At 35.0% G+C, this 27,335-nt stretch overlaps 1 protein-coding gene and 1 long non-coding RNA gene across 6 annotated transcripts in view; one reads left to right on the top strand and one right to left on the bottom strand.

Annotated features, from left to right (window-relative positions):
* Window positions 1-27,335, top strand: part of Sick (sickie) — a 126,820-nt gene that overhangs the window by 68,062 nt on the left and 31,423 nt on the right. For 2 of the 5 annotated variants that reach the window (XM_071788939.1, XM_071788943.1), the window contains exons 6-16: window positions 896-1,049; window positions 1,413-2,979; window positions 3,139-3,509; window positions 13,316-13,649; window positions 21,109-21,498; window positions 21,722-21,949; window positions 22,132-22,549; window positions 23,098-23,257; window positions 23,798-23,824; window positions 25,501-25,739; window positions 26,194-26,345. In XM_071788939.1, the coding sequence (XP_071645040.1) occupies window positions 896-1,049; window positions 1,413-2,979; window positions 3,139-3,509; window positions 13,316-13,649; window positions 21,109-21,498; window positions 21,722-21,949; window positions 22,132-22,549; window positions 23,098-23,257; window positions 23,798-23,824; window positions 25,501-25,739; window positions 26,194-26,345 (4,040 nt within the window). The remainder of the gene's footprint in view (window positions 1-895; window positions 1,050-1,412; window positions 2,980-3,138; window positions 3,510-13,315; window positions 13,650-21,108; window positions 21,499-21,721; window positions 21,950-22,131; window positions 22,550-23,097; window positions 23,258-23,797; window positions 23,825-25,500; window positions 25,740-26,193; window positions 26,346-27,335) is intronic. The other 3 variants (XM_071788940.1, XM_071788942.1, XM_071788941.1) reach the window with 3 other exon arrangements.
* Window positions 6,021-8,199, bottom strand: LOC139819542 (uncharacterized). The gene is made up of 3 exons (XR_011733755.1): window positions 8,043-8,199; window positions 7,367-7,712; window positions 6,021-6,566 (listed from the first exon to the last, which is right to left on the bottom strand). It is a non-coding gene; the product is annotated as an uncharacterized lncRNA (long non-coding RNA).

Here is a 27,335-nt window from a genome sequence, read left to right as displayed (position 1 = left end):
CCGATTTTGATTACAATAATTTTTAATTTTACAAAATTACTTACCATTTATCGTTGTTAAGATATTATTTAAGATTTATTTAAAATTTTTCCTCGTCTAATGCTATAATTACTCAGATGGATTTAAAATCACTAATCTTCATTAAACTCACTGGCTCATATATAGTCGCCATAATTAATCGAACGCATATTTACGTTTCAAGATTATCGCTCGGCAAATTGCGTGCTGACGCGGATTATTTGACAGAAACAACGTCTACAATTACCTAGGAAGAGCGAATCGGGTGGTAGTATGAGGTAGCGGATTAATCTCCTCGCTCTCGGTAAACACGGACGGTTTATTTTGTCTACGGTGCGCTGCACCGCGCATTGCACCATTCGAACGCACATGCAGCGAGCGGGCTGCTGCAACAATCGCGCGACTGTGCGCATTTAATGACGCGGCCAATTATTATCGTCTTATTGAGACTCAGCCAACGACAAACGTGTCTCGTAGCAACAGAAAAATTAGCCAGGATTTTTTGTTCTTACACTTCGATGTCAGACTTAATATTAGAAGAATTAAACGTAGGCACAGATTGTTTTATATTAGAATATGTTGAAATTTTGCTAGTATCACCATCGAGTTATTCCTTTTGAGTTATTCCTGAGTTTATAAAAATATCGTTACATTTAATTATATTATTTAGAAAAATATTCTTCTTTTAAATTATTTCAGAAATTTATTTCAGTGGATATGCATTGCATATTGCAAATATTAGCGTGTTCACACACAAACAGTAGATATTATAAGAGATATATAATTACATGAAATATCTTTTCTGATAAAAAAAAACATACATAAATCGCAAAAAGATAGTCTGATGTTAATAATTCCTTATATTTCTTTGTTTCAGGAAGTTTAAAACACGGGAACGGCGGTGTGGGTAGCGCGAGCAGTTCTAGAAGCACCAGTCCGAGTCAACAACAACCGTCTCAGGGCGGTCTTTCGTTCATTCCGCAACCTAGGAGTCAGAATACAAATCGACAACCGACAGCTACCACGCCAAGGTAAAATCAACATTTAAAGATAGATATTTTTACAATCCAATCATGTGATTGTCAATTGCCATTAAATTTTATTATTTAAAGAAATTAAAAATTGATTATTTATTAGATAATGAAAATTAATGTAATAGAATTAGGAAGATTGTTTAGGATTCTTTCTTCTATCGAAAATGTATTTGTATTATATTGCAGATATATAATTTTTATTTCAAGTATTACCTATAATCTTTTAAATATTATTATTTGAAATGTTTGCTTTAATCAGAAAAAAAGCATTCGCGATCTATATGTAAATTTTTAAAGAACCAGAAATCTTTTTAGATATTGTTTCTATTTTTAATTTGAATTTTTTTAATTAATTTGCAGCCCTCGAGCATCCACAGTAGGCCGACCCAACGGAGGTCTGAGGCCTCAGCAACAGGCCTTACCGTATTCTGGAAATACTGTCCCGGCACCTCAGCCAAACAAGAATTCTGTATTGGACAAATTTAAACTTTTCAATAATAAAGATAAAAATCAAGAGCGAGGAAAGACTTCGTCGGGAGTCTCAAAACGCACTTCCAGTTCTTCCGGATTTTCTTCAGCTCGATCTGAACACTCAGACAGTTCAACTTCCTTGTGCGATCAGAGCAAGGTCCAAGCCCAGGAATCGCCAAAGAGTCGCGCGTTGAAATCAAAACTGCAATCGACCAAACCGGCGAAGCAGGCCAGTCCGAAAACAAGCAGGAAAGAGCAGAGCAAGGCCCAGAGTAAGATTGCACGTACAAGCAAGGGCCCGCCGAGCTCCTTGGAGAAGTTGACGGCGTCTTATAATAATCCAATCGTGGATCAAGATGTTAAAATTGTTGGTAAAACTATCGGCACCAAATTACCCAGTGACAAAAAAACGCCGACTCTTCAGGAACTTCAGATGAAGCAACCGATAGTACAGCCTTTGAAACCGAATCCTTCCGCCCTAACGTCGTCTAAACAAATCAATCTTCTAGATACTAAAAACGTGAACTTGAGGAACGAGCTCCCGACGACGAAACTTTCGCCCAGACCCAAGATGGAGCTTCCGGCCAAGATACCGGATCCAAGAATTTATTTGCAAAGTATGAAGCCACCGCCAAATGGTCTGAACAAGGACTTTATGATGCAGAAAGCTATTCTCGCAAATACCAATGGTATTATCAAAATGTCCGAACCGGGAGAGACGCTTGTCCACGAGAACGATACTTTTAATCGCACTCTAAGCATGAACCAAGCGAATCTATCAGACGGCAAGGATCTTGTGACAAAGCAGAAAGAGCCAGAAGTTTTAGAAGCTAATTACGAACAGCAATCAGGGATGGAAAGCTTTGATTCACCATCGAAAACTCGAGTATCACACCAGGAGAAGGTTATTTTGGAGCAAGAAGAATCTATCGATGTTTCCAACGATAAACAAGATTCTGTAACGACTAATCGCGTGGACTCAGTAGCTGACGAAAAGCTAACTAATATCGAAGACGAATTGACGAGCATACCCATGCAAAGCAATTTGAACTTTGGGCCCAGTAAACCGTTAGCAGGTTCGAACAGTCCTCTTCACGGTCCGAACCCGGCCGGGCTCAGTCCGGGTTCCAGCATCCCGAAACCTACTGCTCTTGTAAAAGGTACATCGAAACCATCGAAAGAGAACAGCACAATCAGCGGAGTGCCGACCCCAACAAAACCAAAGAGCGGCGATACTCTTCATCGCAAACTCGATCCCAACACAGTAGCAATGGTGTCGCCAATGCCGAGTATTTCGGACCTTATGTCCGAAAGCTCGCACAGCAATTCTAACAGCACCGGGCAGAGCAACTCGAGCGACAGTAGTGTGATTTATAGGCCAAGTAGCGAGAGCGGCAGCGAGATTAAGACGATCCCTAATCGGAAGATCGACACCACGTTTGAACAGTTGGAAAAGGTAAGTGTTTTGAAATTTTTGAAGGTCTGTTTTTTGAAAGTATATCAGACGACTATTCAAAACACAAAATCAAAAATTTGATTTAAGATTTGATAAATATAAAAATTAAAATAAAAAGTTACTTTTACACGTCCTTTATTTTCATTTTTTTTTTTTAAGGTACTGTCGGAAAGTTCAACGTGCGGTGGTGCTCTGGCAGACGATGAGGCCGAGATGACTGTGAAGCCCATGCAACCTCTTCTCCGTGGATACACGCCCGGGGCCCGGGGTTTACAGACCCTACCGAGCCGCACCACGGCCCGACAATATACCGTCCTGCATTCATCGTCGCATCATCATGTTGGTCATCACGATTACGCCGATGTAGACGTCGCTTCCGGTTACCTGAGCGACGGCGAGGTGCTGCGCGGAGGCGGCATGAGCGTTGGCAGCAGAACCCTTTCGGATCTATGCGACGGATACATGTCTGAAGGCGGCGCGTCCCTATACGCCCGAAGGATCAATCCTTCCTATGGTCACGAGCACGACAGGTAAGTTCTTGTAACTTTTTTGAGACGCAATAATCGGCAACCATCAACTAATTAAAATTCTGTTTTTGATCAATTCTTTCATGAATTTATAATATATTAATACATATATACATATATAACGGTATATATTATATAATATGTATAATATGTATATATATAATATGTATAATATGTATTATATTATATAATATGTATATTAATAAAATAATATTAATAATAAGAGAAATAAGACCGTGATATGCAATCGAATTAATATTAGGCTACTTAAGATCTAAGCTCTGACGGCAAATGGCATTTTACTCCAATTTGATTAAAATAATATCAATATAACAAGAAAATAGATATAGAGTTATAACAGTGTTATAATGTAACACTGTTTTTAAAAAATAATTGCTTTTGAATTTCTATACATTGCAACGAACTATTGTTATCGAGATCTCGGAAGGTCGATGACAAATCAAATCGTCGCGAAAAAGATATTTGGGAAACTTTGTTGGGGTTGAACTTTGTGTATTGCGTGCCATTCGTGACACGCGCGAGGCGTCGCAAAACTTTGCTGGATTGCTGAGTGCATGGATTATTTTTTATCGAATGAAATATGGATGAAGAAGGTGCGAAAATATACGACGTTCGGTCCGCGCAAGAGAGCGACGATAAATTAGTGCCGCGTAGGCGACGCCGAGCGCACGCCGAGTATTGATCAAGAAAGCTTGGGTCTAAGCTTCTCGCGAGCTTTTCGGTGAAAAGCTCGTCACCCTCGTGAAGTCTTACATCTCCCATCTTCGATGCGTCACATTAATCTTTGTTAAAATCATTGCTAAAGTAAATAAAAAGCATTTGTGATCATTTTATGCTACTTACTTTAACAGAATTCTTTCACACAACAGAATAAATTTAAAAAATATTTAATATTAAACATCAGGAAATTAATATGAGAAATTTTTGAACTTTTCTTAATTTATTTTATTTTACTTATAATTTTTATACGATACAACTAAAGATGACAGCTTTCTGCTTTCTGGGTGCATTTAGCATAGAGGCACTTTCTATTTTAGACAACGTTTAAGCGTTGTCCGGCGCACAAAGTGGATTCGCGTCGTGGTCGTGACTCGTTCATTACGCTCCGCCACGCCCGTGCCGCTCTCTCCGTGTTTGCAACGAAATGCTCACGACCGACCGAGAGAGAGCTTTATTATTAGCGAAGCTCTCTGGTCTGCGTACATTCAAATTAAGATTTCAAGTAGCAAGCCGAATCCATTAGAGAAACGCCAAGATGAAGCGTAGGTGTTCTTCGCGGAATGCGTTTTTCTCTGCATTGATCGCACATGTATGTATATTTTATCTTCCGTGCATCTTCGAATTTTCTGCTTTCTATAGAACAATTTAATTTTTTTAAGCTAACTATTACAACCAACTAAAATTGATGCTTTATTTAAGGGGTAACACCACTCTAGCGCCCCCCTAATTTTGACAATTTTTTATGGGAATATAGTGAATGGAATACAAAATCTGTTTAAAGGCCTTTATTGTACATACTTTAAAGTGTGTTTACAATTTTTTTCAATTTTTTTTTTACAAAATGACGGCGCCAGAGCTCAGCAAAGGAAGCCGGAAGTTTTCTGCGGCCGGAAAGATTTCTCCTCCAATTTTTGACCTGGAACAAAAAACCAAAAATTTTTTAGTTTTATATAAGATTAGCTCGGGAAAGACGTACGGAAATTAAAAAATATCATTTTTTGTAAAAATGGTGCACGTTTGAACAAAACGTTTTATTTTTAAACAATGAAACGTTTTCAAACGTGCACCATTTTTACAAAAAATAATATTTTTTAATTTCCGTACGTCTTTCCCGAGCTAATCTTATATAAAACTAAAAAATTTTTGGTTTTTTGTTCCAGGTCAAAAATTGGAGGAGAAATCTTTCCGGCCGCAGAACACTTCCGGCTTCCTTTGCTGAGCTCTAGCGCAGTTATTTTGTAAAAAAAAAATTGAAAAAAATTGTGAACACACTTTAAAGTATGTGCAATAAAGGCCTTTAAACAGATTTTGTATTCCATTTACTATATTTCCATAAAAAATTGTCAAAATTAGGGGGGCGCTAGAGTGGTGTTACCCCTTAATGATGAAAAATTTTACTCTCGGCGATCTGTTCGCGCTATTCGCACGCGCGAATAGAACGAATGAGTCACACGTTGCTCACGAGGAAGATATGACTGCCCTGCAGTCCGACTATGGATAATTAGGCAAAATTCACAAGGCTAATTCCGGAGATCTTTCCAATTACTCAACGCTTCTTGAACTGCTTTTACCACGATTGAATTAAAGCATGGTCAGTCATTCGATTAATCTGCGATAATGATTTTCTCCGCAAACATCCGCGGCTTCATCCTATCGCCGAAGTTAAAGCTCGCGTAGGATATTAAAAAGTGGAATCTAGCATAAACTCCTGAAAGTCGTTAATAATAAAGAGAAATAGTGAAGAGTATACAGGGGGGTATTTTGAAAAATAAAATATTTCTGTAATATATAATGCCTTTGAAATTATAAAATTTTTATTTTAAACATTTTTTTGTCCTTTTCATATGTTATATACACTTAGAAACACACATAAGAATCAATTTTATATTAGAGGATATTTCACTTCTTTAACATAATGTTAGAGTACTCATATAAAGAAAATTAATGTCTCTTATTTTGATTAGCATATTCAAAGCATGAAAGTCGTGCGAAGGGGGGAACACTTGCGTACATTTCCTTGTTAGAAACGTTTGACTTCGAAATATACATATACATCCAATAATTATAAGAAAGAGTTTTACTCAGGTGGTATCACACGCTATACAAGGTGTTGTTTGCCATGATACACTCTGGAAATATGCCTAAGGGCCTAAGGGTATGGCGGACTCCTTCGCTTAGCTTGCTTCGACATAATCGAACCCGCGCCGCGGCGCGTATCATCCGCTTGAAACCCGACACGCTTTTCAGAAATTCAATATACTCAGTCGTGAGACCCTTCCACGACCCTCATCACCATCATCGAAGACTACTCCGTAGAACCTGCAACAAAGACGTTCAGCATATTTCGTCGTTTATCGCACGATTATCGTCTTGCGAAAGCTTTCTCTCTTCGCGTCGTCGAGAAAACCTGTCATATAAATATATTTAAAAATAAAAGGACCGGATACGATTATTCGTACAATAGTCCGAACAAGAATTGTATTCTTGTCAGAATATCTCGTTTATAGATTATAAATCATTTGGTATTATACATATACATAGATGTAACGAGAGTTGCGCTGACAACGAGATTTATGCTGTACTATCCATTAATATTAGAATTATTTATCAATATTTATTTTAATAAATTGATATTCGTGCACCATATTTTTTTAAGACAATTATTTAAAGACAAAAATATTAATTTCTAATAGCGATATTTTTAATTCTTCCAATTTTTACATAAATTTTATCAATTATTGTAATATATAAATATTACAACGATTATAATACTCTTTATTACACAAATGATTATAATTCTTAGTAAATTTATAATAATCATTAAATTTAATATTCAGTTCTATTGTAGTGTTATATTATTGTCTTATCAAAATTGTGTGTATTTCCGGTTCTTTTATATAATAAAAATAATTATTTTTCTCGAGAGTGCTTAGCTTACTTATAGCTTATCTTTATGACTAAATCTTAGGTACTATGTACATAAGTGTCATCAGTAATCATACAATCTTCTATAATTTTATTATTGTCATTGATTTTTGTTACTCTTTGTTCTTTTTTTTTTACTATTATTATTTCGAAATACGATGGTTGTATTACATTTGCTCTGATATCATAGTTACCTATTGATAACTTTTGGTTATATCTTTTGAAGCGGAACACACTACGCTCCCATTTAGCGCATGACATATTCTTGGATGCGCGCGGCACGGACAGAGCGACGCGCGACGCGCGCGGCGAACGAGGCTGTGTTACGTATAGCGTATGCAAAAAGATAAGCGCCTTTGTCCGTTCTGACAGCAGCCTCTCAGCATTGTCCTGCGGCTCCTTCCCGCGGCGTAGAAGCCGATCGCGGCGCGACGTGACGCGGACGCGTGCCTTTTCCTCGCCTTCGTGCATTCTGACGATGAGATGACGATGCCGCTGCGTAATATCATTCCGGTGCATCTCGTTGGACATGCGCCAGATCTTTTGTAGGAACAAGTTTGAACAATGAGATTATAAAATAAAATTTTAATTTATACTTAAAAAAAAAGAACTACAAAATTTAATATTAATATTTACAAAATATAAACTTCTATCGAGAGATGTAAAATATAATTTATATCGTATAGATTTTTAAATACTTTTTTTAAGTATATTAATTTTTATACGTTAGCATTATATATTTTACACACATGTTTATACGAAGAAATCTACAATTGTTGGGATTTGTGAAATATAAATATAAAATTGATCCCTTCCGGATTTACAATTAGTTAATTTTTAGTCTAGAAATAAAATAACAAATTTATATACCATCAGAATATATATTACACAGAACGTTCTCTCCATCTCTTCGAATATTTATTTTTTATCACTATAAAAATTCGGACGTAATTATAGAAACTCTCGAGACGCTTGTTGGAACGCAAGATCCATTCATCTAAACTCTAGAGTACTCTAGACAAACAATCTAGACAAACCGTGGTGGAGATGGACGATATTTATTCGTGGTGGCCGCGACGCTTGCGTGGACGCCGTGACGTCACGACGATCGATTCGGCCGCGCCGCGCGGTGCTGCGATCTGGCGGTGTCGGAGCGTTATTTCCAGGGCGGTTCGAGGGGTTGTCTCGCGGCGGGGTTGCTTTCCCAACGACGGAGGCAAGAGAGTACGTGCTGAACCGCCGAGGGTGGGGAGTGTCGTTCTCGTCGTCCACGTCGAAGATACGTAAAGTACGATTTATTTCATACCGGTGATAATTTTCGCTCTGGCTTCGTAGCCGCGGTAAAACCGTCGCTCGCGGTGATTTCTCTCGATTTCCTCGGTGTGATAGTGTGTCCTTAGTATAGCGAGGGTGGAAGACCCGGAAGGATACCCGGAATCCGCTGGAAGAAACGCGGCGGCTCAAGCTGAACGGTAATCTCGTGTTCCTGTTTGTTCGAAGCTTTCAGCCGCCTAGCTGAATACGTTGGCTGAATACGAGGGTTGTGGGGTGTGGAAGATGGAGAAGTTGAAAGGCCAGAAGGAAAAATTTAATGGAAAAGCGGAAATTTCGACGCGTTACTTTTTTTACTAATCGCGTTTTCCCAAATAAAGATTTCTCAGCGTTTACTCGTAATAAGAAAGAAAGTCCAAATTTAATCAGAATTCTTCATTAATTGAGATTCAGTAAAGAATATTAAAATAATCACCTTCTAATCTTTATATTTCTAATTATGATTTTTAGGTACAGTTTTTACGTTAAAAAATTATACAGCTTTGACATACGCCAACTCCGTAATAAGTAAAGCTCGAGAGTCAAAGAAGTAAAGCCCTCACTTCTGTGGAAAATGGAAATTATTTAGTATTTATCGATTATTTTTAATTAATAACAATTATCAATTCGTTTATAATGATATTATAATGTAACAAATTTTGAAATCTGATATAACGCATTTATTTAAATTTCTCTTAAATTACTTTCCGGCAGATTTATCGTCTAAATGCTAGCTACAAACTTCGCGATGATTCTAAAATCGCGCGAATTTTTCTAAATAACTTCTCTATCTTCCTTGCCCTGTTCTTTTTTGTGCCGAGTTCTGTTAGAGAATACGAAATAATATCTTGAATATAGAATTTAATTCATTAAAAATTACAGAGGATTTACTTTGATCTGAACAAAATCATCCTCCTTCTTTATCAATCCTGCTTTCCTCCTCTTCTCCTCGAGAAAATAAAACAAGCTTGAGCACAATACCATTAATGACATCCTATAAGAAACTTGACGTCAGAACTTTGTTTCTCGCGTTCACAGATGACTTTCGCGAGGCTTCCTTCTTTCGAATTTCTTCCGTGTTTTTCGTTGTTGGCAACTTTTTAATTATTGACGATAACTGTCCTCGTAATCAAGAAGTTTCACGAGTAACGAGTAAAAAAATGACATCCGAAGTTTTCGCTCGCAGTCCAAGTTTCCTGTGAGAGCAAAGTTATCACATGCGGCGTACTCTCGAAAGTTACCGTTTCAATTCCATCTCAGGTCAAAGGCTTTCTGCAAATATTTAATCCGCACAAAGTGATCGGAGAGCTCGTCAGTCATGAAAGTAAAAAACAATTATTCAGAAGTTAATGCAGTGAAAGAAAAAATATTCTTCTGATCATTCACTCTGTTGAGAGAGAAAATTTCTTACAATTTTTGAAGGTAAAATTAAAATGTACTTAAAATAAAATTGAAAATTATCATTTATTTAAATAAGTTAAGAAATTCGCGTATAATATAATTTAATTAAACTTGCCTCAGAAATACAACAATTATCTCTCTAAATTTCTTGGAGTGGAATCTCACTCCAAAAGAGTGAGATCCCACTCTTACAAATAATGAAAATACTGCCAGTCTAAATAGAGCGAATTTTCACTTTGCGAAAGAGTGCTTATTCACTTTTTATTTGGAGTGATTGTTCAACTCTGGAAAGAGTGACATGTTTCACTGAATAATTATTCACCCGACATAAAAAAAATTATTTATTTCGAAATTTTATTACTATTAACTAAATTTGTTTCTTAAGATGCTGTCTATGATTATAAATATTTTCTCGTATTTGAAAAACACACTTACCTTGGTGGGATTCGAACTCGGGACCTCTGCATCGTGAGCCAACTGCCTTACGTGGTAGACTACTTCTTAATTTGATGTAAGCGTGTATATATGGTCTACATATATCACAACCAGCGCAAATAAATAATTTTTCAAAAATCATCTTAAGAAACAAATTCAGTTTAAAAAGAGTAATAAAATTTTGAATTTGATATATGATATAATATTTCTTAATGTCGGGTGAATGTCAGAAACCAGTGCCGGATCATTATGAAATTTTGTGTTCGTAAATATATTCGTAAATAATCGGGGTCTTATGTTATGTAAGGCCATCCCTAACAAATTTCTACACAGGAACAATTGAACACGCGGGAAGCGGGAAGCGGGAAGGCGATTTCACTTCAAGTTGGAGTGAAGTTTGGAGTGATGACTTCACTCGAAGCGGGAAGCGGAAAGGCGATTTCACTTCAAGTTGGAGTGAAATTTGGAGTGACAACTTCACTCTAACAACTTCACTTTAAAAATCAGAGTGAAACTCAACTCTTTTTACCTTAGAGTAAATAAATTCACTCTATTGGAGCGAATATTCACTCTTTTTGAGTGAACTGGTCAGTAACTCCATGTTTAGAGTGAAAATTTCACTCCAAAAAATTTAGAGAGATCCGAAATAAAGATTTATAGAATTTAGTTACTCAGATTTAAATAATTGGAATTTTATTTTAATAATTGCATAAGACACATACGATGGTATTAAGAAAATAAAACAGAAAAAACGTAGATTCTTCTTTTTTGGCGAATACTAAATTGAGCAGATTTCAGTAATCTTAAGACCTATGCTGGCTCCTAAAATGATAGCTCCTGTTTCCGCCTGTATACTCTTGAAATTTCATTGTCTTGAAATTTTATTTAGCCCTTTTTTTCCTCTCAAGATGTCGAGTTCGTGAATCAGTTTGACCTCCGACTTGGTGTCGAGATTAAAAACGTTTTTTATGAGACGCATTAACCCCCGACTGGCCGCTATAAGGGTAGTTAAAATAACGACCTCAGCCTAAAAAGGCACGTGCAAGATAAATTTTTAGAGCTCGCTATAAAATCACGCGAGAGTTTCGTCGTGAACGTGTTTATTATTTCTTTTTTCCGGCGCGTTTGTATATCGGTAATTTTAACTTTTTCCTCAGAAAAACGGGCTTTCTACGAGATATTTAAATCTCGTGTATCCAAATTGATAGTTAATGATGAAAAATTAACTATATGAGACGAAGATAAACGTACGACAATAGTTTATCAATGCAGTTGATTTAAAATTATAATTGATTATGTGTATTAAATGTGATATATATATTACATTTAATTACATAAATGTGATATATATTACAAATATGATAATACATTACAAAAAAGACTATAAATATAGCAATTTTTGTTGTCTAAATCCATAACTTTTTTCATATACATTTATGAATTTTTCGATTTTTTGATCAAATTTTCTTGTTTTGTATTCTGCAGTCTTTATAATGATTTTTGCAATCATATTGCGTAAACACTATTGAATTATTTGACTTACACGTAGGTACATGCACATTTACGTGTATGAATAAAGTATTCATGATAGTTTTTACGACACAGCACAGCATCTCTATGCGCGAAAAAGCTCGATACAAATAAATGCACGAAAAATATCCATAGGCAATTCTCGCGTGTCGCACAAAAGCAATGAAACGTACCCGTCCCTCGGGTGTAGGATTAATAATTATTATCACCATGAATCACATGCAGAGGACACGTATCGCGCCAATATGCGGACAACACTTAAAAAAAAAATATATATATATATATATATATATTTACGCGCCTCGTGTACACCATAAATCTAAACGCTGAATAAAACCGTCATATTCTCTCCATGTCATCGCACTGTCGCGTGTTTTCTTTATGCTAAATCAGCAAACACATTGCTGCTTCGAACGAGATAAATTTTTTTTCCTCTAAAAAAGATAATAATATAATAATGATGGATAAATCTCAGAAAATGCAAGTTTTTTGGTAAAAATGGAAGTATCTTTATTTTATAATTAATTTTGTTTTGAATATTATTTACAATTTAAGTTTCTCTCTCTCCGATAACTATTCTACTTAATAACAGTATTAATTTAATTGTTGATATTAACTTTATAGAAAACTACGCTTAAAATTACTTACAAAAATATTGAAACGGTATTTGAACTTATTATCAGCGAATCTATACTCTTTTTATATATAAACGCTTTAGTTTGTAATTACACGATAAGGAAACTAATAGAAAAAAATATAATTATATTTCAAAAACAAAGTGCCAATATATTATTTACGCCAATGATTATTTATGCCATTTTATTCATTGATTTTTTTTACATCATAGTTTAAACAATGAAATTGTAGTAATGTAAACTTTAAAATAAAACAAACAAATGCATTTATCATATTACACAAATAAACCATTGCTTTCTGCAACTCGGGAAAAATAACATCGGCGTAATAGAAAAAATGTGTGCAGAAAATAGAAAAATTAAAGATTTACTGAAAAAACCACAACAGAAAAAACCATTAAAAACAATTGTTAAATATATTTCTGCTTTAGTAATGATTGTTGGTTAGCTGCGCGCGCGCGAGAGAGAGAGAGAGAGAGAGAGAGAGAATTTTAAGAAATAAAAACAAATAAAATTTTGCCTTATCGTACAATTAAACCACTATTTTACATTCTGAATAATAATAGCGACGCAGTAGAAAAAGCCAATGCTAACTTTACGCCGCATGGAAAAGAACCATTTTAAATAATTGCAAGAAATCTCTGTTCTGAATACCAAAACTATCTAAAATGCCTTAAATAATTATATTACTTCTATATTGATAATGTACACTGTGAATACAAGACCGCTGCACAAATTAATAAGCGAAATAAAATGTTATTGCATTATACGATTGAACAGTTACTATTTTCCGAATAATAATAGCGACACTTGATTTGCATTGATTCGTAGGTACGTGGGTGGTTCGCGGCGAGAGCTGTCGGGGGTGAAGGAACTGGTGACCTCGAGGCGGGTGCAGAAGAATCGGCCGTCGGGGATCGCGAGGTCGGATGGCGGCTGCATCGGGGGCATCAGTCCGGGAAGCGGTGGCGGCGGTGGTGGCGGTGGCGGCGGTGGTGGCGGCGGCGGCGGCGTCGGTATCAGCGGCGTCGTCGCCGGCGGTCTTCTAGGCGGTTGCAGCGGCGGGAACGACGCCTTGGCGGAGCTCACAATCGAGGAGCTGGCTTCCATTCCCGCCGGAAATCACACCTCCGCCAATCACACGGGACATCCCTCTCATCACAAGGTCAGCGAACTCGCGAATTTGGAATCGATAGCGCGCGGTTTAAGCATGAGGGAGAGGGAGAGAGGGAAACGCGCGACTGGAAATAGCGTTCGGAAATAGCTTCTATTAATTCTTATTTTCCAATTATCCGAGTCGCGCTCCGACTAATCGCCGTCGGTGTCGTTTGCTTGTTGATAGTGTTAATACCCTCCTCTATCCAGCAAGAATTCAGAATCCTCAAAACGGGTACCTCTCTCTTCCAATTGACGATACAAAAAAAAACTCTTATTTTTATTTTAATACTATATTTCAATTCAATTTTATTTTTTAATTTTTAAGTTTTTTATAATCTTTTAATCCCCCAATTACTTATTTCACTTACTGTTAAAGAATATTTATTTTTAAATGAGCTACTACACTAAACAAAAGTTAAGATAACATTTATCTTTTATGTAATTATATTTTTAATTTATCCGGTTTTTCATAAATTTTTCTTTTTTTAATTTATCGGAATTGTTATTGGAATATTTTTGAAAATAGCATTTGCTATTCGTAGTTATTAGGAGTATGATTTAGTAGTCGTTGACTCACTAACGACATATTATTAGATGACTGCAGAAGGGACTGATGCTGACAGTCGCCAGGTATATTCTCGATAATTATTGGGATTATTAGTACGATAATTGGCAGGTACCCGTAGTCAACACGTTTGTGTATATTTGAAACAGATCAATCATGTCATAATATTCATGCACATAGGAGTGAATCTAGAATTTCTCTCATCTAGATTCTAGAATTTGTCTCCCACATTTACTATAGTAACCAACATTTGCCATTCCAATGAAACGAGTAGCTCTCTTTTACAAGACAAAGAGATTCTATCTAACTAAAGTTTAAGATTTTCTGGGAGACCATTTAAATTTTGATTAAATGTGGAATTTTCTTTATAAGATGAAATATATTTATTTAAAGCCTTATCAGAAATATTAATTATTATTTTCTATATGAGATTACTTGAAGCAGGGTATAATTTTTTGCGACAATATTCTTGATCGATATCAAACTTCTCTTTAATTAACGCTCAAATTGGTGTGCAAGGACAAGAAGCGATGTGTGCACAGTGCACAGGCGTGATCTCGCAAGCCTACACAGAACAATCGAGTCACAAAGCGTGGAGCATGTGTGCACGTCAGCTGTTGCATCGTGCAGCTGTCGTGTACTGGGTGTCCCACTATACATATATTGAAAGAACAATTTTTTCATTCGCGGGTCACTGCAAATTGCTATTTTTAAACTCCTACGCTTCTTTGCTCTATTATTATCGCAAGCAATTTTTTTTCTTAACAAAAGCCTGATTCAATAATTTGAAATTAGCAATCCAGAATTAATAACAAAATAGATACACAAATACGATTATAAAAGTCTAGCGCAGTTATGAAAGTATAATTACATAAATTGATTTTACGCAAAATTAAAATTATAAAAATCCTTTTTAATGTTTTTAATTTTTTTAAAAGTAAAATTATACTTAAAACTTAGTCGTATGTTAATACATTTAAATTCAAGCGATGAAGCTCACGCGTGAATTTAAAAATGCACTATGTTGGATGTGCGGCACTCGATTCTTCTTCGTTAATCACATATTTATCTTTTTGAAACTCAAGATTCAAAACATCCTATTCCTGACAAATAAAAAAAAACAACCGCCCGTCGATTTGCGTCGTTTTTTGGGAAGCATTACTATATTTCCTAATTCTCTTCTTAATGTCGATACTTGTCTGTTATCATTGTTATCCTGTTTTTTATTATTTCCGATTTCTTGCCTCGAAGGACTTGTTCCAATATGAAAACAATGACCGCCAAGTTACGGTCGATATATTTAAATAGATTCTCAGATGTGCACGCGCGCGATAAAACAAAACGAAAATAGAAGTTGAGATTTTATTATTATCAATTATATATAATCTATTTATCATTATCTCAGAGTAAAAATAATCTGGTAGTTTGTAGAGGAAAAAGATTATTGTTGTTCAAAAAGTAAAATAACTTTGAATAAAATATTTGAAATTATTATGATTGTAGAAGTAATAACTTTATAATTATTAGAATATATTATTTGTATGCAATTTCAATTTTATTTTTTTTATTTAAATTACGTAATAAAAAGATTTAAATAAAAACTCAAAGAGGAAAATATTTAAAACAGAGAAGAAATGCGCGAGAGAAGGGGAAATTAGTAATATGCGTCGCGAGCAGTTATGCACCCGGGTCACGGCAGGTCGTCGTCGAATAGAATCGATATTTGTCGAGCGAAATAATAAATTCACCTTTCCCCCCCTTTTGCTTTCTCTTTTCTTTGTTTCTCTCCACCTTTTTTGCGTAAAAAGAAATTTAACCGAAACAGCTTTTGACATTACAAAAATATCTTGGGTACTTCAGGCTTTACTGGAAATTTAATCGATCAAAATTACTGTTGTAACGCAATAAAAATTGCATTGCGTTTAAATCCTATCTTAATTAAAGGCAAGAAAATAATTTGCGCAAAAAATATACGACTTTACATCGAAGCAAATAATTCAGTGAGCTTATTTATCTCTTTGAAGAAAATTTTTCTATATATTTGCTCAAAGATGATTGACTTTTGTTGAATTAATCCTTATAAAGTTAACCGCGATGGATAATGAGCGTCTTTTCTTGAGATAGACTATATGCAGTAACCTTTAATTCCTTCCATTAAAAGCCGACCTATTAATTATCCATGGATCCATGCATTACGTGCGGCTGCAAATCGGCCATTTTAATAGCTTTGAAGTCTGTCGTATCGATATAAACGTCCCTTTTAACAGTGATTATTATAATGAAATAATATCTGCTGCCCCTTCCTGATTCCCTTTCCCCTTAATTTTGTTCGATGAGCCACTTACCGCGACTGAATTGTGACCTCGGTGCCCGACGAGCTCGACAATGGTCGTTAATTAAATATTTATAACTTTGCCAGCAATATGAATTTGTATGAGATAATATATTTAATCTAACTTATATATATATTGATGATTTCAAACAGATAAGCATTTGTTTAATTGCATATTTTATTATTTCCAAATTCCATCTTTACTATACATAATAAAATTGATATTTTCTAAATATATATAAATTATTTATTTTATTTTGTTTAACTTGTCTTAGTTTATTATTATATAATATTTATAATGATTTATATTTTTTCTTATATCGATAAATTAATAACATCCAAAATATTTTCTTAGTGTTCTTTCTTTTAACCTTTATTTTCGTCAACGCGAACGATGTAGTAAAGAGATTATAACGACAGTAACTTTTTCCTTCGGGAAATGTCTTTCCCCGGATAATCCTCTCTCTAATCCGCTGGTATTGGACTATCGACTTGCTCAGTGTCGCACATAAGGCCCATTTTGAACGAAAGCTATTGGTACTCGGTATAACAACCCTTTTCGAACCACTTAAGATAAGAAAATGGGAGCGTAGGGAATCCCACTCGTATAGTCGCATGGTCTTCTTATCGCTGACCAAGGTAATGCTTCTCTTTTGTACCCTTTCGGGCGTAAATCAAGTCGATTAAATGCGGTGATTTAAGGCGAATAAGTCCATAGAGCAGCGTCCTCGGAATAATTCCCAAATACAATATCTCAATTCTTACTAATAATATAATTTAACATTTAAATTATAATATAGCAATTTTACTCTTAAAGAAGAAAGGTAGTTTTCATTTCTTTTGGAATAAAGAGTTTATAAAACTATGTATTTTTCAAAGTACGTAATGCAAAATTTTAATATAATATATCTCAATATATAATACAATATGTGTCTTTTGAATAATTAAAAAATTACATTCTTAATCCTAACGATAGTTAAAAAAGATTAAGCGTTTTGAATTTATCTTAATAATAACATAAATAATTTGTAAAAAATACTTTTTTTAGTTGTATAAATATCTAATAATGTGTAATGGGTGTGTGTGTGTGTGTGTTAAAAAATTTTAAACTTAGAAAAAAGTGTGATTCGATTCTTCAAATACAAAAAAAATATATATATAAATCAGTATGATCTCTGGACTCTTATCACGACTTGGATCGAACCGTTACTCCTGTAGCACCCCAGAGCGAGCGGGTGCGGTATTCGGGAGGGCGAATACCTCCCGTTAGTAATATTACACGGTGCCGGAGAGGTGGGGCCGAGAGGGCCAGTGAGCTATGGATCGTCGACCCTCGCAGTTGGCGGTTAACGTTCGGATGTCTCGTACGTTACGTTCGGTACCGTAATCCGAAGGCGCTAGGGTGAGAAAGCACTACCCTTTGTATTTTCCGGGGTGAAAATCGCAGTGAACGTAAATTGTCTTAATTGGTGGAGTAATATCGAGTATGTCTTCGTAAAAGTGAAAATGACGACGTGGGTGGTAAAGAACTACCCCTTAAACTGTCCCTAAAGATAAAAAAGCATCAGAACTGTCTTGTTGAATAAAAAGGATTAATTAACGGATTAATGCCAAGTATAACATGATAGATGCTAAGACGATGATAGACGATGATATGACAAAAAGTCCCTTAAGTTTTGTAGCAAGATTTACAATTTTTAATTAGTGAATTGATAAAAAACTGATATTTTCAGGATAAAATATGGTAGAATTCTGAATATAAATAATATAAATTTGTAAAACTCAAGTTTAAATTGTTAAATGTTATTGTTTAAAAAAATACATTTATAGAAAATTTGTCGCCGACATAAAGTATTTAGATACTGTCGCAAAGTCAATTAAGGCTTGTTAGAACTCGAAATGAGATTTGAAATTATAGTAGCAGAGAAGGTCATCGTTGACAGGAACATCCCTAATTTCCTTATAAGGAAAACTATGTAACAGGCTTGCATTTGGTTAGCTAATTACTATATATATATATATATATATATATATATATATATAACCAAATATATATACATATATATTTAGTTGGTTTCAATGTGTTAATTCATGACTGTGGTTTGGATAGCCTCAGAGTAATACCGATTGCCGATCAATTAGCTATGACTTACTAATTCCGCGAGAAATGCTAATTAATAATTTCCATCTATCGTAATAATATGAAAATTAAAAATTTGAATATATAAGATATATTAGAAGTAAAAATCTTGTAAAATATTATTTCAAGAATGATATACTTTATGTTGAGTTAATTAATTAGTTAATATATATAGTTAATAATTTAGATCAGTGTGGGAGAAATTTTTTTACTTTTACACGAAATATATATTGCAACTCTAGAATATTTTAGTGCTTTCATAAAAACAGTTAAAATATTAAGAATTGCTAGAAAAGGAGAAAGAAAAGCCAGTAAACGAAATGATGGATAAAAAATAAAAATTGCAATAGAAGAGGAAATGTTTGTCACATATGTAAAAGATAAGCAGAATCTGCGAACTTCTATTACGACGAAAGAAAAATGGTGAGTAATTTCTCTAATTTAAAACTATTTGAGAAATGAAATAAATTACAAAATAACCCGAGATAGCCTTTAAAGGCATCTCGAAGAGAAATTCCTTTTTTTTTAAATCGCTTATCTCTATGCTCTATTAATTTTATAACTAGAATATTCTTTTCTAAATTTGGATTAAATGAGTAGGCTATCTGGGATAATTAAATTATACTCTTCACAGAATTATTCTTCTCATATTGAGAATAGAATTTTGGATAAAAAATAAGAGATAAATTATGAACGTTGAAGAGAAAAATTTATCCTTTGTTCGAGAATCATCCTCGAGACGACGAATCGATATCATTCCGGCCGCCACTCAAGGCATCGTCGTCTTGCCGTGGTACGCGCTTTACAATCGTAAAAAATGGGATGTTTTCACGTCGACGATTTCGAAAAATAAACTTTAGGCCGTACCGTGAAAGAGTTTCGGAAAGTCATCTACTCGGAAGAGGCGCACCCAGTTTATTTGGATTCTCGCACTCGGTTCGCGTACCTCAAAGGCGCGCGAATGTTTGCTGTTTCCTGCCGACAAGGTTGATTGTGCCTGGTATGTGATGCTTTTCAATACAAAAAAAAACGACAAAATTAACGTAAACAATTTAATGTAAAAATTAAATGCAAAAGATAAAAGTATGATAAGTTTGGAGAGTAATAGATGTAGCAAATGCAGAAAAAAGGTAGAATTAGAAAATAGAAAGGAAAAATGTAAAAAATGGAAAAAGACAAGATAAACGGCAGGAAATTAAAAAGTAGTAAATTTTAAAAAAATAGTAGAAAAGGCAAATATTGAAAAAGCAAAAATATAAGTTCAGAAAGCAAAGAAAATAAAGTGTTAAAAATAGACGAGTGACGAATTCAGATCACTAATAAAAAATAATTTTGAGTAACTAAAATCGTCTGTCTTGTATATTAGGTAAATACTTTTAATAAAAAATTTTACATTATTGAAAGGAAGCAGGCTTTTAATTCTTTCCTTTAAGTAAATGAAAACAATTTTAAATAGAAGATGAATAAACCAGTGTGCGTGCTTCTTTGCAAAGGCCGACTAGTAAAAAAAAAACGCATTTGACCCGCGGATCCTTTGTCCCACGTTTATAGCCTTTCCACCATGCGTACGTTTACGATCCTTGCCTTAAAAGCCCAAAGAGCCTTTCTGCTTCCACCCCTGTGAGTCACTCGCGATTCCACGTGGAGAAAGATGGGGGAAGGACACACACCCTCGTTTCGTCTTGATGAACATTTCTTGATGAAGATTTCTTTTATTCTTTGTTCTGCATTTTCTAGAAATTCCTACATCGTTTAAAGGATTAATTACAGAATTCTTAGAAAGCTCTATAAATTTTTAATTATATATTCATAACTTGGAAAGATTATTATATATTATAGGTATATATATATATATATATATATATATATATACATTTTTTTTTATGAAAATACAAAAGTGTTAATGCATTTGTATTTTTCCTTAATATTTATAATATTGCGTTTATACAAAAGGGAAAGTAGTTTAAGGATACACGATTTAGAAAATGAGAACGGCGACGAAAATTGTCGTAGCGTCGCGTCATGATGGCGCCCATGCTCTGAATCATGCCATGAGGGTTCTGACTTCTGTTAAGCTCGAGGATCGATATCTCCGATCTCACCAGAATCTTTGATCCTGGTTGTATCCAGGCGATAATAGTGATATCGGTTTTATTTTAAATACTCACTATTTTTAACATTTAATTGTAAGATAAATATAACATTATTTCAGATCCCTAAAATTGTTCTATTATATTGTAAATTTTGCTTAATATCTCTTAACAACTTTATTATAATATATATTTTAGAAAAATTTATATGTAATGTAATTTTCTTGGAAACTGTTATTAAAAGTGACCCCAAACAATTCGATACAATATGATTCTGAATTAAAATATATATAATTTATATGCAATTAATATATACATCAACATTTTCATGGTAAACAGAGAGTGCCAGGCGGAGGGGGTGTGATTGTGGGGGGTGGCGGAGGATCGGCCACCCCCCAAGGGGCGCAGCAAGGTAACAGTCATAATCTGGTGTACCGCGTGGTCGGCTCGCGTGGGCATCCCGCTGGTCACCATCCGCACGTGAAGAAGTCCGACAGCTCTCAGCAGACCGAGAGCTCGGCCTTCAAACATCAGCAACAACAGCAACAACAACAGCAGCAGCAACAGCAGCAGCAGCAGCAGCAGCAGCAGCAGCAGAGCTCAAACGGCTCTGGCAGCAGTATCAGTTCCAACAGCCAGCAATGGAAGAAGTATATCGAAGCGGGCGCCGCAAGAGAGAGAGACAAGGAGGGCGCGCCACCCAGCCCTAGTCCCTCCAGAAGATCGCAGGTGAAGTACTCTAATTGTAAAAAATATTGGAATCTTTGGGTTCCTTAGTTCATATTTTTATCATAAATTGATTTTGTGCTATTTTTATATAGACTTACAATTAGTCTCAAAACTAGAAGTAACTTTTATCCCGATTATTACTTATATAACAATATTTACCCATTTTAATTATTAATGATATTGACACTAATAATCGTATAAATATAATTTAATTTAAATGTAGGATAAACATCGGAAACAGACCATGGCCGAATATGCGAATGGCGAGAAACCACAAAAAGTTTCGTCAGGCACGTCAACTAGCAACAGTAGCAAAGTTCGCGGGGTACCGCAAAGCTTCGGCTATGTTAAAAGGCACAGTGCAGGCACCAGTTCGAGTCCCAATGGTGTCCAAAATGGCAGCAAGGACGCCACTAGAACGGCCCAAGTTAGTGCTGTGCCGAGGACCAAGGTAGAGTAAAAATTATAACTACTAAAATCCTTAGAATCGAAAAGCATTTTAAGATCTTTGAATTCTAAAAGTTAGTCATTTTAATTTAAAGGTAAACAGCTTTTTCAGCTTAGCTTATGATTAAATTTGCTAAGTTAAATAGAGAAATTAAGTTTGATTAAGCCCTTCTTCATTTGGTGCAGGTCAAGGTATCCGGTGGTACACAAACGTGCACTACGGAATTGCAAGCGAATTCCTCGGGATCAAATCAGGGTCATCACTATAAGAGTTACAGTCTCACCGGTCCCAGTGCTAGTCAACTCTCGCAATCAGTCCGAGATCGTCTTATGCTGGGCTCACAAAGCCTGCCGAAACCCGGTAGTCCAGAATTCACTGCTCTTTTTGCGTCGGCCCATCATCGCGAAAGAGGAGCTGGCGTTGGACCAGCAAACACGTCATTTTCGCCCCGGGTATTGAAACCATCTGACGGCAGTCTCAGCGACACATGTAGTAATTACGCAGCACCTGATCTTCAGGGCTACTATGGCACACCCAACAGCCCCTATACCACTTCATGGATGAGACACAGCAACACCTATACGCCCAGTGGACGGTCTCAAGGTATTCTGATTAAAATATATTATAGTCCTTTAATAAATATTTTAAATTATTGTAAAAGGTATATATATAAAGTATATATATATATATATATATATATATATATACACTTATTATATATATTATATATATATATATAATTAAAGTAAAACTAATAGTAAACTGATTATAGTTATTAATTACAGAATATGTAATAAAGCAAGAAAAGAACTTATTTTCTTTAATTCTAGAAAATATTTTTTGTTAATGAAAATATATAATAATCAAAAAGAACTTCCTTTCAAACGCTCGAAGACTCATTGATTAACACAATGTTCGACAAAAGTGTTTTATACAGGAAAAATAAACATATTGAACACTGTACTGTATTGACATTCGTATTTAATAACTCGTGTTTAAATCTTATCTCAGTTTAAATATATTTTAGTTTACATAATTATATTTTTTTTTAACTTCTCGCATATTTACACCGCATTTATTTCACATTTACTATTTTTACAATAATTTATTTAAAAAATTTTTGTTTTACAAACTTTTTATTTTTATTTTAGAATATGGATCTCTTTCAGGAATGGGTTTGTGCGAGGCGGATAGCGTAGAATCATTAGGCTCGCATCGCGCGAGCTTGACACATGCCCGTCTCCTAATGCACCAGAGGGATTCTACGGGATCTCCGGCGCCGCCCAGGCTAAACAGGAGCAACTCTATCAGGTGAGAAATTTCCTGTGTGTCGCAACACCTCCTTCATCGGTTTCTATTTTCTTACCTATATTCTTAAGAAGGTCTCGAATCATTGATATATTTTATTTTAATAATATTAGTATTTTTGTATTACAGTATGAAAAAATTCCATAATACCTAAAATCCAATATTCAACCAATATCTATACAAAAATATTAGAAATATCTTTAATTAGGTTAAATATATATTAATATAAAACATATAAAACAATATAAAACATTTCCTAGTTCAATTAATATTCTTTAAACATTTATAATTAAGGAAATGTTTTTAAAATTTGTAACAATATATCGATCGTTTGAGGACTAGTTTGAGAATCATAATCTGATTGCAAATGTCGATATGATATATAAGTTGCATATTTATAGATACAGCATCTTCAACATTCAATCTTTCGATCGACGAATAATTTGTTTTCTTTTCCTGGCTGTTTCTTTTCTCACTTATTTTTTGTGTACTTAATCAATCCGACCGCGAAATAACACAGGACAATTTGATTGACCGTTTTAGCCATCTGCGAGACAGGACATTTCCAAGGTAGTGCGAAAATATACACTCAGCGGGCCCGTTTTCTACGCATAAGTATAAAAAAACATGAACAGAGTCGTAATACACATATACACATGAGTTGCTCTCACAAGCACCTGAAAATTTACCTAAAAGCTCGGTTTTGATCGAATCCGTGGATTCGAAGATCCTTATTCGTAATTATCATTGTATTTTAGAAATTAGATTTAGAATTTTCAAAATTTGTGACTTTTAAAAAGTAGAAAAAAGACTTGTTATTTCTGAAATTAAGAATTATAGATTCTAAAATCTTTCGATCCTCGACTTCTTTAAGAATCTTATATCCTAGAAGAAGTACAAATTCTAAAATATTTAGAAATAAAGATTATAGATCCTATAATCTTTTTGGATCCTCAATCTTTAGGCTTTTTGGATCTAAAATCTAGATTCGAGAAATTTAGAGTCATAGATTTGATAAAACATTTGGAGTCTAGAATCAAGGATCTTACAGTATAAAATCTTTGGATTCTCAATTTCTAGTGTTCATCTCTTCAGATTTTATATTTTCTAAAGATTGTAAGATTCACGCAATCACGCAAATATAATTCACCGAATGTGTCCTATATATCTGTCTTCAAGACATATTGTGTCGATAGTTATTTGTGCGGCAGATTCTACGTTGCCTATTGTTGCCAAAGTTCGTCGTTCGATCGTATTGCTTGTGCAGCATGCATGCGCGGTGCTTCATCAATATTCTGGACCGAGCAATCGAGAGCTATATGTTTCCGCTATATTACTTATTCCCTTACTCGTCATCCTTGTAGCAGTATTATGTAACTCTTGGAAGGTAATCTCGTTTATTCGATTAAACGAACAATATTGAAATAAAAACTATTGAAATACTTATGATAATAAATTCGAACCGGATAACGGCGCGAATCGATAGCTCTCGTTCGATTCTCGCGAGATTAAGTATGCGCCATGCTGCAAACTGTCTCGAAGTGGTCCTTGACTTCTTGTCGAGTGGAAGTAAGCTTATCTTTTAATTAGAGGTCCCTTTCGGGATCAGCTAATTGCGCGCATAGTCGGCAGGTAGAAAAGCGTGTTCTCGTTGTTGAGGCTATCCAAGACACTCGAAATCCTCTTCTGTAGCTTGAAACAGCACACGACTGGTACTCTTGACCCTTCCTCAAGCTGTTATAAATCTTCTGTTACATAAATATCGCTCTCCAGCTGCAAAAATAATTTATCAGTAATTTGATTAATATACTAAATTATATTTTGATTCTATATTTTAACTAATCGTCATTTTTATGATCATTATTATGTAAAAATATTTCAAAAGATTTGAAACATTAAAATATTGAATATAAATAGGAAAGAACGAAAGATTGATGTAATTACTGATTTGAAAAACGAGAACGTGCTTATTTGATAAAGTAGCAGTAAAAAGAAAATAGATCTACAAAAGAACAAACCATCATAATAGTATAAATAAAAATATACCTAGTATTATTTTATTAAAAGCCTACGGCAATTATGCTTACTATTATACTTTAATTTTGTATATTGATTGGGTGTGTCGCGCGGTGTTGATAAAATATCTCAGGCCGAAAGACTGTCCTTTCAGACTAGTTTGATAGAGCAGCCGTTTAGAGATATCTCAAGGGGAATCTACAGAACACGTCGCGCTTGTGTTTTCACAGGTCCACTAAGAGCGAGAAAATGTACCCGTCGATGTTGGCACGTGGAAGCGGTGCTTCATCGTCGGTGGGAGAGGAGGTTGGGATGGGCATGGGGGTCGGAGTCGAGCCGTATTACAGCGTTCCCGTGGGATCGGCGGGATGCACCGGCCAGCATTGGTCCCAGCCGACGTCGCCGACACCCACGCACACCTCACGGCAGCCGCCAAACTTGTACCAGCACGTACACAAGGACGACGACAGTGAGTGCTAACATTGTAAAGCACAGAATGCAGTGCAACATTTTTCTGGAAACTCAGAGATATCGATATCAACGTAACTTTTACAATTGATTAAAGAAAATTAAATCCATCAATATTGCACTGCATCCTTTTTAATATAATACAAAATAAGCTAAAATCTTGAAGCTAATTGTGAGCATAATTAATATATTTATAATATATTACCGTAGAAAAAGAGAATAATGTATAATAATTGAGAGAGAGAGAGAGAGAAATTGTACAACGCAAATAAAATTTTAATTATAAAAAAATCTGAGTTACTCTGTGTTTATAATAAATTTATGCAAATGATTATAATTGATTTAATTTCTAAAATCTGAGACTGTTAAGCCAAAAAATTTCCTTGAGATGTGATTCCAGAATTAAAGATTAAATTTATAAACATGTAATAAGAAGAACTTTGTATTCGTTTCAGTTCATGGTTCTTCGGTATCCTTGGTGTCCACCGCGAGTAGTCTTTACAGCTCGGCTGAGGAAAAGCAGGCGCATGAATTGAGAAAATTGCGTCGCGAACTACTGGACGCTCAGGAGAAGGTGCATTCGTTAACCAGTCAGCTTTCCACAAATGTGAGTATACGGCTTGAAACTTGAAACATTCGCAATTAACAATTTTAACGTCTCTTGTTATTTGAACTTTACATGAATATGTTCTCTACGCCAAGCGTTAAAGCTTAGTCCTCACTTATTGTTGCGATTGTTTGTTTCCGAGACGATCGTATAACGATTAGTATAGAATCATATCATCGTAATTGTAGACAGTAGATGTAGCGATTAATTAACGCGCCCAGATCTGTCACGGTCGTGAGCGGAACACGTGATATGTAGTTAGCCGCGTGGAAACAGAGAGCAAATTGGCGCAGGATGATTAGTCGTAATTAATCGACAATTAGCGGGCCCATGAGCCAGTATAGTCTCTAATAGCTTTGAACCTCCCCGGAACCTGTTGCGATGATCCACATGGCACGCGTTCCATCAACAAATCTATTAGCTTCCGTATCGCATTTTTTTACACTAGATTATATATCGGATATTTAATATCAAAATTATAAATTTTTAATTTTATGTTGAAAAGTATTTTAATTACAGAGATTTTCTACTTACCTTTTATTAATTTATTCTTCACAAATATTCTCAATTTCAATTTTAATTTAATTTTGAACTTTTTATTAAAGAATTTAATAACACGCAGAAATTATTTTCTTAAATATTAATAACAAGAACGAGAATTTCAAATTAAATTGTTTACTTAAAAAAAAAGAATATTGAGTATTTCACGAAAATCTTTTTAGTTCCAAAAGTATCACAAAATATCCGATAATCGCAATTGTTAGGATCCAGCTAAGGACAGATGATTATAGTTTGAAAAGCGCGCGTTACGTAGCGTGAACAATCCTGCGATCTCGTAGAGCACCTGCAGCCCACGCTCCTGTCTATTGGTCGACAAGTCGAGAACTCGTGGTCTCGTGCGTCCCGTGGACGTGGACTCGCTACACCTGCAACCGAATGGCGGCGGGATCCCACGAGGTCCCACTGTCTCAGTTCACCGACCAATAGGAT

This window comes from Temnothorax longispinosus, chromosome 9 (genome assembly GCF_030848805.1).
Source record: "Temnothorax longispinosus isolate EJ_2023e chromosome 9, Tlon_JGU_v1, whole genome shotgun sequence".
Classification (NCBI taxonomy): domain Eukaryota; kingdom Metazoa; phylum Arthropoda; class Insecta; order Hymenoptera; family Formicidae; genus Temnothorax; species Temnothorax longispinosus.
This window is presented reverse-complemented; position numbering and strand designations above follow the sequence as displayed.